Here is a 16,694-nt window from a genome sequence, read left to right on the forward strand (position 1 = left end):
TGAAAAAGTATTTCTAACTGATTGATGGATGGATTGAGTATTGATAGTTGGACACTGAAAATAATGATAAATATGCATATGGTGAAATATGTCAGGTGTAGCCCAGAGACAGCACAGAGGAGTAACTGAAAGGCAGGCTTTGGCATCGGCTACTCTGAGATCTGACCCCTGACAGAGCCATTTACTGGTCATCAGAATTTGGGTGATTTGCATAATGTTCTAATGTCCACTTTTCTTACAAGTAATAAATAAAAAACAGAATCTACCTCATAGGGTGTTATCACGATTAAATGAGGTAATGCAATTAGAAAAACTTTTCACTATGACAGGGAATTTGTATTTGATCAATGATGTCAGATATTGTATTGATAAAGGCGATAATGTTGAAGCAGAGATTTCTCTGTAACTGTGTCCATTTGTACCTACTGTGTATATGACTTTCTGAGTATTGGGGTCAGTGCTTTATTGTATGTGTATCCGTACTAGTTAGTGTAAGCTCAAGATGCTATATGATTGAGGAGACACTGTCAACCCCTGGCCAGCTGTGGATTAGGCTTCACATCTCTCAGTGTTTGCTTGAGTGCATCCTAAATTCTATTGACAGAGGCATAAGGGGATATCCAGGGTTCAGAGAAAACATTTGATGGTGAATGTCCTGAACATTATGATGAAAAGTAAAAATAATCTTTCGTGTTTATTTAGTTTTTAGTTTACCTTCATTTAAAAACCTGAGGAAGGCTTTCTTTTCAATTATATCTGAAGGAAAATTATTATTTCTCATGACAAAATAACAAATCTGACGATTTGCTATGGGCCTAACAGGGTCCAGATGTTTTGCTTTGTAAACTGTACATCTGCTGAAGAACCCCTGCTGAGGAGGTATGGCGATTTGTGTTTTACAGGTGCGGAAGCAAAGGCTTGGATACTTTATGTACCTTGTCCAAGTCATAAACAAACAGACAAATACCAAACTCAGACTTTGCTATATCTAAATCTGTGTTCTTTCAGGCATCCTATTCTGTTTCTATAACATATTATAGACATTAGTATAAAATAACTATTCACATCTTTAGTTCCTACACATATATGTGCATATGTGGTCATGGTTTCACACCATTGTTCACATTCAGGTGACAAACAGGAAGCTGAAATTGACAGACGCTTCACAGGATACACAGATTTTCTTTGTGTTCTGAAAATATGTCACGAAAACTCATGATGCTCAAATGGTGCTAAAATAATTTCTTAGACGTATTGCTTGAAAGGAAAGTTAATAAAGCGATCATAACCTTCAATCTTTTCTTCTTGCTATAATTACATGATGTTCCATTTTTCAATACATTGAAAATGGTGATGACATTTTACTTACAAAGTATCGGCAATACTGATATGTTATGGTACATGGCACAGAAATTTTTGAAACATATTTTATCCCCCATTAACTATTACTTTAAAACATGAATTTTTTGATGGGAGTATCTTAGTCCGTTTTGTGTTACTATAACAGAATACCACAGACTGGGTAATTCATAAGGAACACAAATGTATTTCTCACTGTCTGGAGGCTGGGAAGTCCGAGATCAAGGCACCAGCAGGTTTGGCTGTCTGGGAAAGGCTGCACCCTCTGGAGAGAGGAATGCCGTGTCATCACATGGCAGAAGGCAGAAGGACAAAGTGGCATGACTCTGCTCCATAAAGCCCTTTAACAGGGACACCTAATCCCGTTCACAAGGAAAGAGCTCTCATGACCTGATCACTTTTTAAATGCCCCATCTCTTAATACTATCATATTGAAAACTGAATTTTGGAGGAGATGCATTCAAACCATAGTGGGGCATATCACCTGTATCAAATTTGAAATACCTGATTGTTTCCATAGAACAAGTTGATGGAGAATGTGAAGCGCGAATTTAACTCTCTGAAATCAAATTTCAAGTGCTTGTAAACCAACTTGCAGCAGTCATGCCTGTGAGCAAGTCTAACTTCTTAGCCAAGGACGTGGTCTGTTCTAATAGTAATTTTTTATTATTTAAAAGTTGTTAATAGACAGTGGCTCGTGCCTATAAACCCAGCACTTTGGGAGCCCTAGGCGGGTGGATCACTTGAGTTCAGGAGTTCAAGACCAGCCTGGCCAACATGGTGAACCCACGTCTCTACTAAAAACACAAAAATTAGCTGGGCGTGATGGTGGGTGCCTGTTATCCCAGCTACTCAGGAGGGTGAGGCAGGAGAATCTCTTGAACTCGGGAGGCGGAGGTTACAGTGAGCTGAGATCACACCACTGCACTCCAGCCTGGGCAACAGAATGAGACTCTGTCTCAAAAAAAAAAAAAAAAAAAAAAAAAAAAAAAAAAGTTGTTAGTAATTTTTAGGACAGCCTCAATGTATAGTCTTAGCTATGTAATCACAATTTGAATAAGGCATAGAAAGAGCCAGAAGGTACTTTATTCAAGGTTGCAGTAAATGTTAGAAATACTTCATGGTCTTCACTTGCTGCCTGCCCTTCCTTCTCAGTTCCAGACCTGATACCAACTGCCTAATTGCAATACCCACTGTGCCTCACAATCCCACTGCTAAGATGAGACTCTTTTCTCCCCTGAATCTCCTTGCCCTGAAGTGAATCCCATTTGAGAAATTAGCATCTCAGTCTATCCAACTGCTTGAATCACTTCTCTCTCTTGCTTGCACATAAAGTCCTTCCTGTGACTCCCACACCCTGTTGGTTCCAGCTACTCAGTGGGTCCAAGTCCATCCACATATTTCCCCTCCCCCAGTCCACTCTTTCTCATGGGCTGCCCTACTGGGCTTCCTACATTGGCCCCACTCTGGACCCTCTCTCAGTTCATCTCCTGATGGCAGCCAGAGGGTTTTATCAGGTCACAAATGAGTTGGTGTCACTGCCCATCTTCAAACTCTGAAGGGTGTCCTGATGTGCTTCCTGTAAGCTGCACGCCTGTCATCTGGGCCCTGAGTCCTGTGTCCCCTCCTCTCCTCCCCAGCTTATCCCACAGCCTTTTCCCTTCACAGCGGCTCACGAATACAGCCCATGTGACCATCATTTCCTGAAAACTGGTAACTGAGAGGCTGTCCTGAGGATGTTGCTTAAAAAGCATGAGTTGTTGCAGAGAGAAAATTGTGCAGGGAAGGGAGTGCAAGGGTCACCTTCTAAAGACAGAAGCCCTCTGTTTTTCGTAAACGTTTATCCTGGTTTTTAAGAGCACGTTTTTTTTGTTTTGTTTCATTTTTTGCGAAAATAACCATTAGGATGATGATGTTTTTATGAAATTCAATTATTACTTGAAAAATTATACATGATACTCATAGGTATTTACCAAGTGTGTGCGTGTTTGCATGTAAAATGAGTCAATCTTTTCAACATTTCTTACCATATAATCATTATATGGCTCATATTTGTGGAACTTTCTGTGTAGTCACTTGTTCTTCACTTGAAGCAACTGTGGGTTGCCTGCTGATTATGTTACTTTTAATATTTTTCCTTATTTTTTTTAGTTCCTAACAAGCTATTATTATTATTAGTTGTGCTAAAATATGCTTTGATGGGATGGGGAGACCTTCATTTTGCACTTGCAGCGTCTCCCATGGTCTCATCCAATAGTGCGGAGACACATGCGGGGAACAGAATTCTCACTTTAGGACAGGGTTAACTGAAAAAAACAAAAAATCACCAGCACATCCTCCTTTCCCCAAACATTTCAACATGCAACATCACTCCTTCCTTTTAAAGAGAGGGCTGGCTGATGAGCAAAGTGCATTCAGAGAAGCAGCAAGGGGTAGTAAACCCTTCCGAATGGAGCAGGAGGTGGGAGGTCCCTGAAGGGTACTTGAGGCATTTGTGTGGATCCTGCTAGGACACGGGCCACTCAGCAGGGGAATTCTATGGCAGGTGTCTGTAAACTGTGTGTGGGAAAAGGCTTAGCAGCCTCCCTAGGGCATTTAGGATAGTCTAAATCCTTGCTCCTCCGAGACAACGCAGCCTGTTAGAAAAGTAGCCTCAAATCCTCCCCTCCCCCAGATCTACTCAATCAGGATACATGTGCCATCAGCATGGCCTGGGGGTAAGGAGCACATTAATGTTTGAGAAGTTGTGACACAAACATTCTTTCTAGAGGCCTGTTATTTATTGCATGGTAAATCTACAACTGTGTCTTTATGTTTTCCTGTCTCAGCACCTTGTATGTTGCAATAATTCATCAGCAATTAGCTTCAAAAAGGATCATGTTTATTGAAAAATTAACTAGTGATTTTTTTCATATATCAAGAAAGTTGGTAATGCAAGTTGTAATGATTGCAAAATATTTGAATATATTGACTGTCTACCCACAAATAGGGGTCTAATATTCTGGTTTCATGGGCCTCAGAATTTACAGATCCATTGGGCAGCATTGATATTTATTTTTAAAGTACTAGCAATTTTAGGAAGACAGTGCACAAGGTAATTTAATACAGACAATTGCAGAAAGTGCAGTTATATATTACTTTGTGAAGCAGTACTTTTATTTAAATAAATACTTGCTAAATTACAAATATTTGCACACATTAGCACTACCAATCAGATGAGAATAGGACGCAATGGTTGAAGCCAATTTTCTACTCGAGTAGGCTTAAATAGGTGCAGAATAAGAAGAATATTTGAGGTAGACAGGAAGAACCCAGAGAAAACTAAGGCAAGAAAGTGAGAATAAGCTGGCTGGGCAGCGTGGATACTTGGCGAGGGTCTGCTGGCCAGACAGTGGGAAGTTACGGAGAGTAGAGGAAAGTTTTGGTGAGCTTTGAAGACAAAACATGTAGTTTGTGTTCAGCGTTGTGGGAAATAGGGAACCACTATAAATTTTTAAAATGCAAATGAAATTATGAAAACTTCAGTGAAGACTAATCTGATAGATTTAAAGTTGAAAACACATAATTACAATAGTCCAGGCATTTTTAGTAATGTGATGAGAAATTCTACCTGAATTCAGCAGACCCGGTTTGAGGCCTCAGCCTTTTAATGACTATTAGACTTGGGGAAAATGATATAAAAAATGTTAGCATCTGTAACTTTACCTGTAAGAAAGTAGAATAAGGTTTGTGTCTAATAGGCTTGTAGTGAAAAATAAGTAAAAAAGCATGATGTGAAAACACTATGTAAACTGTAAAATCATGTATAAAATAAGATATAATTACACATATGTACTTATATGTTTCCTCAGACATATAGATAGAAGTGTGTATACATATATATACACATATACACATACACACACACATACCTGCAAACACACATATGGTTGATGATTCCCTTAAGTTAGTGTTTCCTAAGGTGTTTTAATGACCCTGATTTTGAATTTAATTATTTGGTTATAATCTTACTAAATTATACAAACATAAAGCTATGCATACATATTTGTATTTACAAGTTAAATGCATATTTAACTTATACAATTCAAGTTGAGGAAAATAACTATTAGGATGATGATGTTTTTATGAAATTCAATTATTACTTGAAAAATTATACATGATACTCATAGGTATTTACCAAGTGTGTGTGTGCATGTAAAATGAGTCAATCTTTTCAACATTTCTTACCATATAATCATTATATGGCTCATATTTGTGGAACTTTCTGTATAGTCACTTGTTCTTCACTTGAAGCAAGCCCATGATTTCTTCATTATCTGCCTCTGATATTTTTATCTTTAGGCTGCAAAAATTAACTGTTATTTCTTGGCACAACATGATTATAAACACAAAAGCAAATGGCAGGCACTGATATTATATAGTAGAACCCATGTAGATAGTAATCTAGAATATTCTTATATTGTAATTTTGATTAATTAACATTTATATATATTTATAGTTATATATACATATATAATTTTAATAAAAAAATTCATATATGCTTACTTTGGAAATACTTAAAAATCCTCAGAAATCCTCAGGCTGGCCAGGCATGGTGGCTCATGCCTATAATCCCAGCACTTTGGGAGGCTGAGGCAGGAAGATGGCTTGAGCCCAGGAGTTCAAGACAAGCCTGGGTAACATAGTGAGACTCAGTCTCTCCAAAAAATAGCCAGGCATGGTGGCCTGGGCCTGTAGTCCCCAGCTACTGGGGAGGCTAAGGTAAGGGGATGGGTTGAGCTCAGGAGGTTGAGGCTGCAGTGAACCAGGATTGTGCCACTGCACTCCAGCCTGGGTGACACCGAGACCTTGTCTCAAAAAGAAAAAAAGAAAAAAACAGAGAAACATTTTAAGCCTGCAGAAAGAAAAATAACCACTGTTTGAAGGATCTTAAATATGCAAAGAATAAATCCCATGTGGGGTTCGTGGTATTAAAGGTTCAGACAACACTGGACACTGAACATCTCTTCTACTTATTTCTTTGAAACCAAACTGTTACACCTCTCATGAGATAGGAAAGTGAGGTAAGCCATCTTACTACCTACCAACTTACTCTTTGCTCTCTTTAATAAATAGATGACAGAGAGTTGATCCTTGCAACTAACATTTTTATTTGCAAATAAGTAAAAATTTTACGTGTGTATGTGTAATACAACACATATCCTGCATATAATGTAATAAGTATTCGACTTTCTGCATATGATAATAATTTGTCATGGATTGAATGCCTGTGTCGTGTGGACAGAGGGCTCGCGTTTTGTAAGGATGATTTCATTGAACCCTCATGATTACTTTTTGACATAGGTCTTGATAACCTGAGCTTAAGAAGACAGCGTTCATTAAGTAATTTGGCTGAAGCCACACTGCTATTGAGAGGCGCAACAAGAACTGACTCAGACGTCTGAGTTTGAGGCCTGTGCTGATAAACAAAAGATAGCTTTACAGGATCAATAAATGATTATTTGCCTAAACTTCTGGGACGTATAATAATACCTTAGTACAATTAAAGAAAAAACAACTGGGAAATTTTACTCTCTTTGGATATACCAAATGTAAGGAAATTCTCCAAAGTATGAAAGTGTCTTACACTGCCAATGCTAATTAGTATTTTTAAAAACAAGTGATCTATGGATGCCTGTCATATAGCAATCATGCAAAATTGGGGGAATAAATGAGAGATGAATGAATACTAGACTTTAGCAGGAAACCGTCTTCATCCCATGAGCCTGATTTTAGTCCATAAGGATTAGGCCGCGTCTTCATTAAATCAGAAGTGTTATAATTCCACTTTTGACCAATTGCCAACCGTTATTTTAAATCCACCAAATAGCCTTTTGTTAAGACACTTAAGGGGCTAAACACTGTGGTTCAAAACCATAAAAAGATTCCTGGCTGTTGATCAGGCAACGTAAAATGGGTTGTCTTGAGACCTGGACAAGCAGGATTCACTTCTCAAAGAAGCGTCCAGATGTAACAAGGGGCTATAAAGATTTTCTGCTTTGGTCTCCTGAGCATGAATCATTTTATGATGGGGCTTCATCTGCGTTTGTAGAATGTCATCTTTCCCATTTAACCTGACAGAAAAATGTCGTTTCATTCCGTGCTCAGCCCGAATGAAAATTTTAGGGAAGCTGAACACTGAGCACATTCCAGCCAGCGAGTGGGAGAGAAATTGAGGCTTGCGATCAGGAACAAATGATTATCGGAGTGAAGTCTGAGAGAAAATGACAAGGAAGCCAGATACTGGAACATCGTGAGATACACACAGAAAAGAAAGGCGTCTATGGCATTTACTGCATGCAGGAAATTAAGATGAACATTTTCCAGATACCAGCAGTCTTCCTATGGATCTGTTGCTTCCACAGAGCCAAAGATGATTACTTATTATTTTAAATGCTTTGCCCCAAATGATGCCTATATGTCTATGGTTGTTCGTTTTCCTTCTACTGCAAATGGATTATTGTAATATTCCATACACACACGTACACAGACACATGTACACATGCACATGTACACACACATACACATGCATGTACACACACATGTACACACACACGCACATGTGTTTTGTTTGTTTTTGAGACAGGGCCTTGCTCTGTCACCCAGTCTGTAGGCACAATTTCAGCTCACTGCAACCTCTGCCTCCTGGGCTTAAGTGATCCATCCCCCTCAGCCTCCCGAGTAGCTGTGACAGCAGGTGTGTGCCACCACGCCTGCCTAATTTTTGTATTTTTGGTACAGAAAGAGTTTCACCATGTTGCCCAGGCTAGTGTAGAACTCCTGGACTCAAGCAATCCTCCCGCCTCAGCCTCCTAAAATGCTGGGATTACAGACGTGAGCCACTGTGCCCGGCCCACATGTATTTTTGATGGTTGCAATACCTGATCATCCATTTAAACAAGAGACATTTTAGACCTTGAAATTTCTAGGAGTTTGGATTTTATTGGGGAATACATTATCTTTTACTTCTCGGGCAATTTCCCATTGTATTTATTTAATATATTGATAAAGAAGAAAGAACCAAAACAGCAAACCAAGTGACTCCAACAATACCAGAGATAACCTGTGCTTTTGCAGAAGAGAAAATAGTCTCGGTTGGGAGTCATAAGATTTACTCTCTGGCCGGAGGTTTTACTAGGCCATTGTGTCACCTTAGGTTAGTCGTTTTCTTTATATGTAGAATTAGGTGTTTATATAAATTCCTTCATCCAGCCCTTCCAGTTCTATCCTGTTACACAGATACTCTCATTAGAATCTACATGGGAAAAAGTTTGAACTGTCTAAATTTAAATCCATGGTGTGAACAATATCTTTAATACTGATTGAGTAAAAGAAGGCTCTTTATTTAGTTACCATAGAACTTTTCTTTTACGGGTGCTCCTGAAGTGGGTACATGATCGTTGAAATGTCATCCTCTGCCTGCCTGACTGTTGGTTTCATGACTGTCACGTGTAGTCATTTGAGAATTTTTTCCTTGTCTCATAGTAGATACATCTGGATCAGACGTAGTAAATTTAAGAAGAAAGGGTTTACATGGAATTCTCCCCAAATCTTGTTTTTTAAAAAGCCTCTTCTGCACACATGCCTCTTTCTTGCATGGTGTTTCCCGTGAAAGCAGTCTACATCTCCGCTAGACGCTGCCATCTGCCCTGGGAATCTTCCCTGCGTGCCTCCTCTATCCATTCCTTATGTCCTGTTTTCTTGTAACAGAACTTCCTGGGACTTAAAGGAAAATGAGTTGGGGAAGGGGAGAGGAGCAATAAAAGGGGAAGAGTTTTGAGAGCTGCGGCGGCTGATTCTTAGGAATTTCGACACCAAAGAGTCAACACTGCAATAAGCCTTGTGATGATAAAGAGGCTACTTCATCCCTTCCCCTTTCTTTCCAATATGAGATGAAGATGAGTGTGTGATGCCCGTGCTCCCCTGGCCACACCCTCTGATAAAATACGTCAGACTGCGGTTAAGGTGCATGAGAGTGGTCAGCCTTATCTTCCAGAAAATTAATTCTGACCCATTTTCCATTGTTTTCTCATTAACCTTTAACATCCTTCACATTTTGAAAATGTGTATACTTATCCCATGCCCTAGAAATATAATTCACGCCAGGCACTGTGGCTCCTGACTGTAATCCCAGCACTTTGAGAAGCCAAGGCGGGCGGATCACTTGAGTTTGGGAGTTGGCGACCAGCCTGGCCAACATAGTGAAACCCTGTCTCTACTAAAAATACAAAAATAGCCGGCATGGTGGCATGCGCCTGTAATCTCAGCTGCTCGGGATGCTGAGGCAGGAGAATCGCTTGAACCCGAGAGGCGGAGGTTGCAGTGAGCCGAGATTGAGTCATTGCACTCCAGCCTGGGTGACAGAGCGAGACTCCATCTCCCAAAAAAAGAGAGTTATAATTCACAATTTCTATATGTATTTAAAATGAAAACTAGATAAACAGAATTAATCATCATAATAGCAACTAGAAAATAATTTCTGTAAGAATAAGCCTGCATTTGTTTCATTTCTTTTCAGCTGTGTCCTGTGGAATCCCAGAATCCCCAGGAAATGGTTCGTTTACCGGGAACCAGTTCACTTTGGACAGTAAAGTGGTCTATGAATGTCACGAGGGCTTCAAGCTTGAACCCAGCCAGCAAGCAACGGCCGTGTGTCAAGAAGATGGGCTGTGGAGTAACAAGGGGAAGCTGCCCACTTGTAAGCGTAAGTGTTCTGAGGCTATCTGCCCATCTGTGTGGTTTAGATGGGAACTGAATCCTTTGGGGAGAAGTCCAGGTTCCCACATTCAGAGGTCCTCTCCCACACCTTTGAGGATTTGGTCTCTTTCATCATAGTGATATTAAAACCAGTGTATTTCATATAAGATATTTCAGCCATTTAGAATGAGCTATGCACTATTGAAGTTAGGTGAATGCTAAATATAAACAGTGTAGACACGATGCAATTTGCACATCATATCCTATTCTATGCTGCCATTTTCAATTTGGGGGGATGAAATCTGAGGAAATTGAGACATTAAGCCCTGCAATAACACTTTACACAAGATGTTAAAACATAATTTAACACAATCTCTCCTATTTATCTTCCATCTAATTTTAAGTTCTTTGAAGTCAAAAGCAGTGCCTAATTTATTTGTGTATCACCTAATTTATTTGTGTATCATTGTGTATCTACATAACACATTGATGCTCAGTAAATAAAGCATTAATTTAATTTGTGAAGTGGGGTAAGTTTTCCAGAAAGCTATTTACAGTCTATAGTAATAATCTTAAAAGAGTAACAAATTGGGGTACTTTCTGAAACTCTAGTCTTACAGAATAATAGTCTATAATGCAAAGCCCACCAGAAGAAAAATTCCACTCACACACACACTGAATTTCTACAGCAAGATTTTCATTGCAGGGATATTAAAACTAGTCTCAAATTGGAAATAATATAACTTCCCACTTTTTCTAAGTTAAAAACTATATAACATTTCTATATAGACAATGACTTTTTATGGTTCTATAATCTTATTCATTTAATATATCATGTATATCTTTACATGTCAGTACATATAGAATGATCTCTTTTAAAAAAAACTTTATTTTAGGTTCAGGGATACATGTGCAGGTTTGTTATATAGGTGAATTACGTGTCACAGGGGTTTGGTGTGGAGATAATTTCCTCACCCAGGTAATAACCATAGTACCCAATAGATAGTTTTTGAATCCTTACCCTCCTCCCACCCTCCACCCTCCCATAGGCCCCAGTGTCTATTGCTGTCATGTTTATGTCTGTGTGGACTCAATGTTTAGCTCCCACTTACAAGACAGAAGATGTGGTATATGGTTTTCTGTTCCTGCATTCGTTCACTTGGAATAATGACCTCCAGCTCCAACCATGTTGTAAGGGACATGATCTCACTATTTTTATGGCTGCATAGTATTCCATGATGTGTATGCATCACATTTTCTATATCCAGTCTACCACTGATGGGCATTTGGGTTGATTCCATATCTTCGCTATTGTGAACAGTGCTGCAATGAACATACATATGCATGTGTCTTTATAGTAGAACAATTTATATTCCTTTCGGTATATACCCAGGAATGGGATTTCTGGGTTGAATAAGTGTTCCATTTTAAGTTATTTGAGAAATCACCAAACTGCTTTCCACAGTGGCTGAACTAATTTACACTGCCACCAGCAGCAGGGAAGTGTTCCCTTTTCTCCACTGCCTCACTAGTATCTGTTATTTGTTGACTTAATTTACAAGGATATTTTTGCTCCAGTGATACTAGCAGAAGGATTCACATAGTCTTCAATAATAAAATCAGATCTTTGGCTTCTTTTTGTATACAGTATTTTGGTCATGTTAAAAATGTTAAACTTATATCTATATACTTAGATATAAATAGATAAACAATTATGGAAGGTGGTTGAGTTCTTCCCAACAGCTTTTATTTTTCTTCATTTCATCATTTTTATTGCATTTCCTGAGAGTCAGGCTATATTGAATCAACATTAGTATTTCTTGGTTATTTTCCATTTAATAAGGTACAATTTTATTGCAATTAATTAATAGTAAAGGAAGCTAGGATAGCAAGATACATTGGTAAGTTTTTTGAGTCCAGTCCTAAACAAAATTATTCTCTCAAAACAGGAACTTAACAGATGGCAATATGTATATGTTTGGGGTTGATGTTAAGAAGAACGATGTCCCAGACATTTATGGGCAATGTTTCTTTTGCACACAGCCTGGAGGTCATTCATAATGATGCCTCCATTTTTAAAGTTTATATTTCCTGAGAAATATTTCAAATAGCTTATCTACAAATCTCATAAAAACTCTGAAAAACTGGGACACAAATGAGGTGAAAACTACTAATTTGCAGATTCGAAGTTTGAATTCTACTCCCTCTTGTTCTAAATCCTATACCCCTTTCCTAATGCCAGTGATACTGTACTGGGTATGCACTGAAATCATCTAGAGAGATTTAAAGTAAATATTAATGTCCACTTTTGACCCTCAGGGATTCTGAGTTGACTGGTCTTGGGTGGAGACCAATCACCATTTTTTTTTTTTAAGTTCTCTAGGTGTTCTGCATAAAATGTCAAGTATACGCCATGTTTTAAAGGAAAATCCATTTTAAATTTCTATGCTATCTGAGAAAGACTTGCTAAATGACAAGGTCACTTTATAAAAGGCAATTTTTATTTTCAGAGCTTTCGTTTCTTTGTTTGACAGACGTTGTTCTTGAGAGTAGTTTTTGGTTAACAGCAGAATTGAATGGAAGACACAGAGATTTCCCACATAACACACCACCCCCGACATGTGCACAGCTCCCCCAGCTATCAACACCTCACACCAGAGTGGGGTGCGTGTTACAGCAGATGCACCTACATTGACTTACCGTCATCACTCAGAGCCCAGCATTCACATGAGAGCTCACTTTTGGTGTTGCACAGTCTGTGGGCTTGGACAGATGTGTAATGACAGGGATCCACCATGATAGTATCACATTGAGTAGTTCCCTGCCCTAAAAATCTTCCGTGCTCCACCCATTCATGTCTTCCTGCATCCAACCCCTGACACACATTGATCTTTTGTCTCCGTAGTTTTACCTTTACTAGAATGTCACGCAGTGGGACTCCTCTGGCACCTAGCCTTTCAGATTGGCTTCTTTCACTTAGTAATACGCGTTTAAGTTTCCGCCATGATTTTGCATGGCTGTGGTTCTCATTTCTTTTTACTACTGAACAATATTCCATTGTCTGTATGTGCCACAGTTTATTACCCATTTACCTACTGAGGGCATCTGGGTTGCTTCCACGTTTTGCAGTTATGAATAAAGCTGCTATAAACATCTGTGTGCAAGGTTTTTCTACAGACATAAGTTTTTAACACATTTGAGTAAATACCGAAGGTTGAGATTGATAGAGTGAATGGTAAGAGTATTTTTAATTTTGTAAGAAACCAACAGTGTGTCTTCAAAGAAGGCTGCAGCATTTTGCATTCGCACCAGCAATGAGTGAGAGTTCCTGTTGCCCCACATTGTCACCAGCATCTGGTGCTGTCAGTGTCTGGATTTTGGCCATTGTCATAGATGTGCAGTAGTGTCTCATTATTGCTTTAATTTGCAATACTCTGATGAGACATGATGTGGAGTATCTTTTCATATGCTCGGTTGCCATCCGTTTGTCTCTTTTCATGAGGTGTCTGTTCAGTCCTTTTGCCCATTTTTAACCAGGTTGTTAATTTCCATTTTTTTAAAGAGTTCTTTATATAGTGTAGATACCAGTTCTTTATCCCATATGTCTTTTGCAGATTGTTTTTTCCTAGTCTGTGGCTGTTCTTTTCATTTTCTTGATAGTGTCTTTTGCAGAGCTGAGGACTCTAATTTTAATGAAGTTTAACATATCAGTTCTTTTTAAAATGCATCTTGCCTCTGTTTTTGTGTCTAAAATGTCATCACCAAACCCAAGGGCACCACAATTTTCTCCTGTGTTATCTTCTAGGAGTTTATGTTTTTTCACTTTACATGTGGGCGTATGATACATAAAGGATTAATGTTTCTGAAGGGCATAAGGTCTGTGTCTGGATTATTTTTTAGAATGTAGATACTCAGTTTTTCCAGCACCATTTGTTGAAAAGATTATCTTTACTCTGTTGGGTTGTGTTTGCTCTTCTGCTCAAGATTCGTTGACTATATTTATGTGGGTTTATTTCTAGGCTCTCTATTCTGTTCCATTGACCCATTTGTCTACTTTTTTGCCAATAACATACTGTCTTCTGACATCCATTTTATTTCGCTAAAACAGAATGTGGTGTATTGGACACTTTTTTCCAAATTTATTTAATATATTTTAATAATTTGTAAAATGAATTAAAGTAACATCTCCCAGTTTTCTACAAAATCAGTCTTGTTGATTGTGAATATTTATAGTGACCTATTTGAATTTAGGTCCATGTCCTGACTGACATGGGTACTTTCATTACATTTAAAGCTAAATAAAAATTGTTTGACCTGAAAATAATTCAGCTCTTTGGGTATCACAGATACATCATCTCAGTGGAATTTTATTTTAAGCAATGGTGTGTTACCCTTAGATTTCTTACAGGATTTCTCACATATGTGCCTGTTACTTCACAGGTTGACAAAATGAACAAGAACCTTCCGTCTATCACTGTCAAGTTGAGGTGTTTGTGAATACATCCAGAACAGAATGCCTTCGCGGCATAAACAGAAACTACTTTTTATGTCCACATGAGCCACATTTCTGTGTTAAGGCCACACATAGCTGGGTTCAGGAACTAGACACACTCAAGTGTTTTCCTCTGCATTGCAAGCTGGTCTCTAGAATGTCCATGCAAGTCGTTTCTATCTGCCAGAAAAGGGATTGACATTACATACCCCTGAAATAAAGAGCCGACTATGTGAAAATTATGAGGAAAAGAAACACAATGGAGGTTTTAAGTCCTTGGTTGGGGATAAAGGAAGGGAGAAGCAGAGAGTTTCAAAAAGACGGGAGCCAGCAAAGTGCCCTGGATTCCATTAGGGGAGCATGCGAGATGGTGAGTCCCATGGGCACGGCGAGGCAGAGACATTGTTGGTACAGGGAGGAACTGTGCACTCGCAACCCCTTGCTGAGTGTCCTGGAGCGTGGACTCTGAATGCGGCATCAGGCTTGTGATCACTGGCGTGAGACTGGGAAGTGATAGCTCCTGCCCTTAGCGCCTGAAAATACGCACAGGACGTGAAACAAAGGGCTGGATGCAAACTGCAGAGGAAAGGAATAACTGATATAGATGAAGGAACACGGGAATTGTCTAGGACCAGTTTCTACAGAAGAGATGGCTGGGACCAGAGCTTGGCCTGGCAAAATAGGAGTAAAATCAGAGCGACTCTTTTTTTTTTTTTTTTTTTTTTTTTTTTTTTTTTTTTTTTTTTTTTTTTTTTGAGACGGAGTCTTACACTGTTGCCCGGGCTGGAGTGCAGTGGTGTGATCTCAATCTCGGCCCACTGCAACATCTGCCTCCTGGGTTCAAGCGACTCTCCTGCCTCAGCCTTCTGACTAGCTGGGATTAGAGACACCTGCCACCACGCCCAGCTAATTTTTGTATTTTTAGAAGAGACGAGGTTTCACCATGTTGGCCAGGCTGGTCTCAAACTCCTGACCTCATGATTCGCCTGCCTTGGCCTCCAAAGTGCTAGGATTACAGGCATCAGCCACTGTGCCCAGCCCAGAGTGGCGCTTTGAAGAGTCACTGTAGACATTTGTCTAAGGTACGTGACTCAATTAGAATAGCAGTCCTAGGAAGAAGATATTATGTTCCTTATCTTACTGGTTTAATACAAAGAAAATAACTGAGATATCAAAGTATTTGCCATATGTGAGCACACAGATGTGGCTGGGCATCACACAAACCTCTAGGGTAGTGTTGGAAGTCTTCAGCTGCTGCGGGGAAGGCTGCCTGGAAGTGATTTGATTAGACACAGGTGCTTTGGGCATCATGAAAATGCAGCAATTGTGTAACGCTGCCAAAGCCTGCCTGGGGGTACACTGTACCGTGGTGGAGGGGGAGTTCAAGGCTCTGTCCAGTCCAGCAGCCTGTACATAGAGATAGTTCAATATTCACCTGGTTTCATGATCCATGGGGGCGAGGGTCAGGAGACATGATCTGAGGGCCCTGTTAACTCTGAAATGTCCAGGGAGGGGAATGAAAAGAAGCAGAGTTGAAGAAGGTGGTCAGAAGCCTGATTTGGAGCCTTAGGACATTCCCAGCTACACAGCGTAGGGTGGAAGGAACCGCAGGAGGCATACAGGTATCTCCTTTAACCCTCAGCTCGTTTCTTGCTCTCACACTCATTCCCTCACCAAGCCCTGCCTCTGAAACACATCCATCCACATGGCTTCACTTCTGTACCACCCAGGTCACCATCTGAGCTCCTGAAACTGCCACTGTCTCACCTCCACTTCCCTCTTGTCTCCAAACAACAGCCAGACTGACCTTGTGAGCATAGCAATCAAAACAGGACACCCCTCTGCAGAAAACCTCCTGAGAGTTCCATGGCGGTTAGAAGAAACTTCATAAACTCTCTCTTTATTTTGAGCTCCCTTCTCCAAAAGTAAAAGAAAAAGTCAGCTATGATGAAAAGGTAGACTTGGAGCCCCAGCCACGTCCTGTGTGAGTCCCTGTGTGCATATGTGAGGCTACACACCATCTTGGTAATTACTAGCTTAAAACTAATCCTGTACCCATTACTGTCTTCCACTCTTGGTTCCAATAGCTTTACACAAGTTAATTTAC

General features: G+C 39.6%; 1 protein-coding gene across 1 annotated transcript in view; it reads left to right on the plus strand.

Annotated features, from left to right (window-relative positions):
* Positions 1-16,694, plus strand: part of CSMD1 (CUB and Sushi multiple domains 1) — a 2,043,790-nt gene that overhangs the window by 1,925,092 nt on the left and 102,004 nt on the right. Inside the window, 1 exon segment of the mRNA XM_050802644.1 lies at positions 9,917-10,102. Coding sequence (XP_050658601.1) covers positions 9,917-10,102 — 186 coding nt within the window.

Source organism: Macaca thibetana, chromosome 8 (assembly GCF_024542745.1).
Source record: "Macaca thibetana thibetana isolate TM-01 chromosome 8, ASM2454274v1, whole genome shotgun sequence".
Taxonomy (NCBI): Eukaryota; Metazoa; Chordata; class Mammalia; order Primates; family Cercopithecidae; genus Macaca; species Macaca thibetana.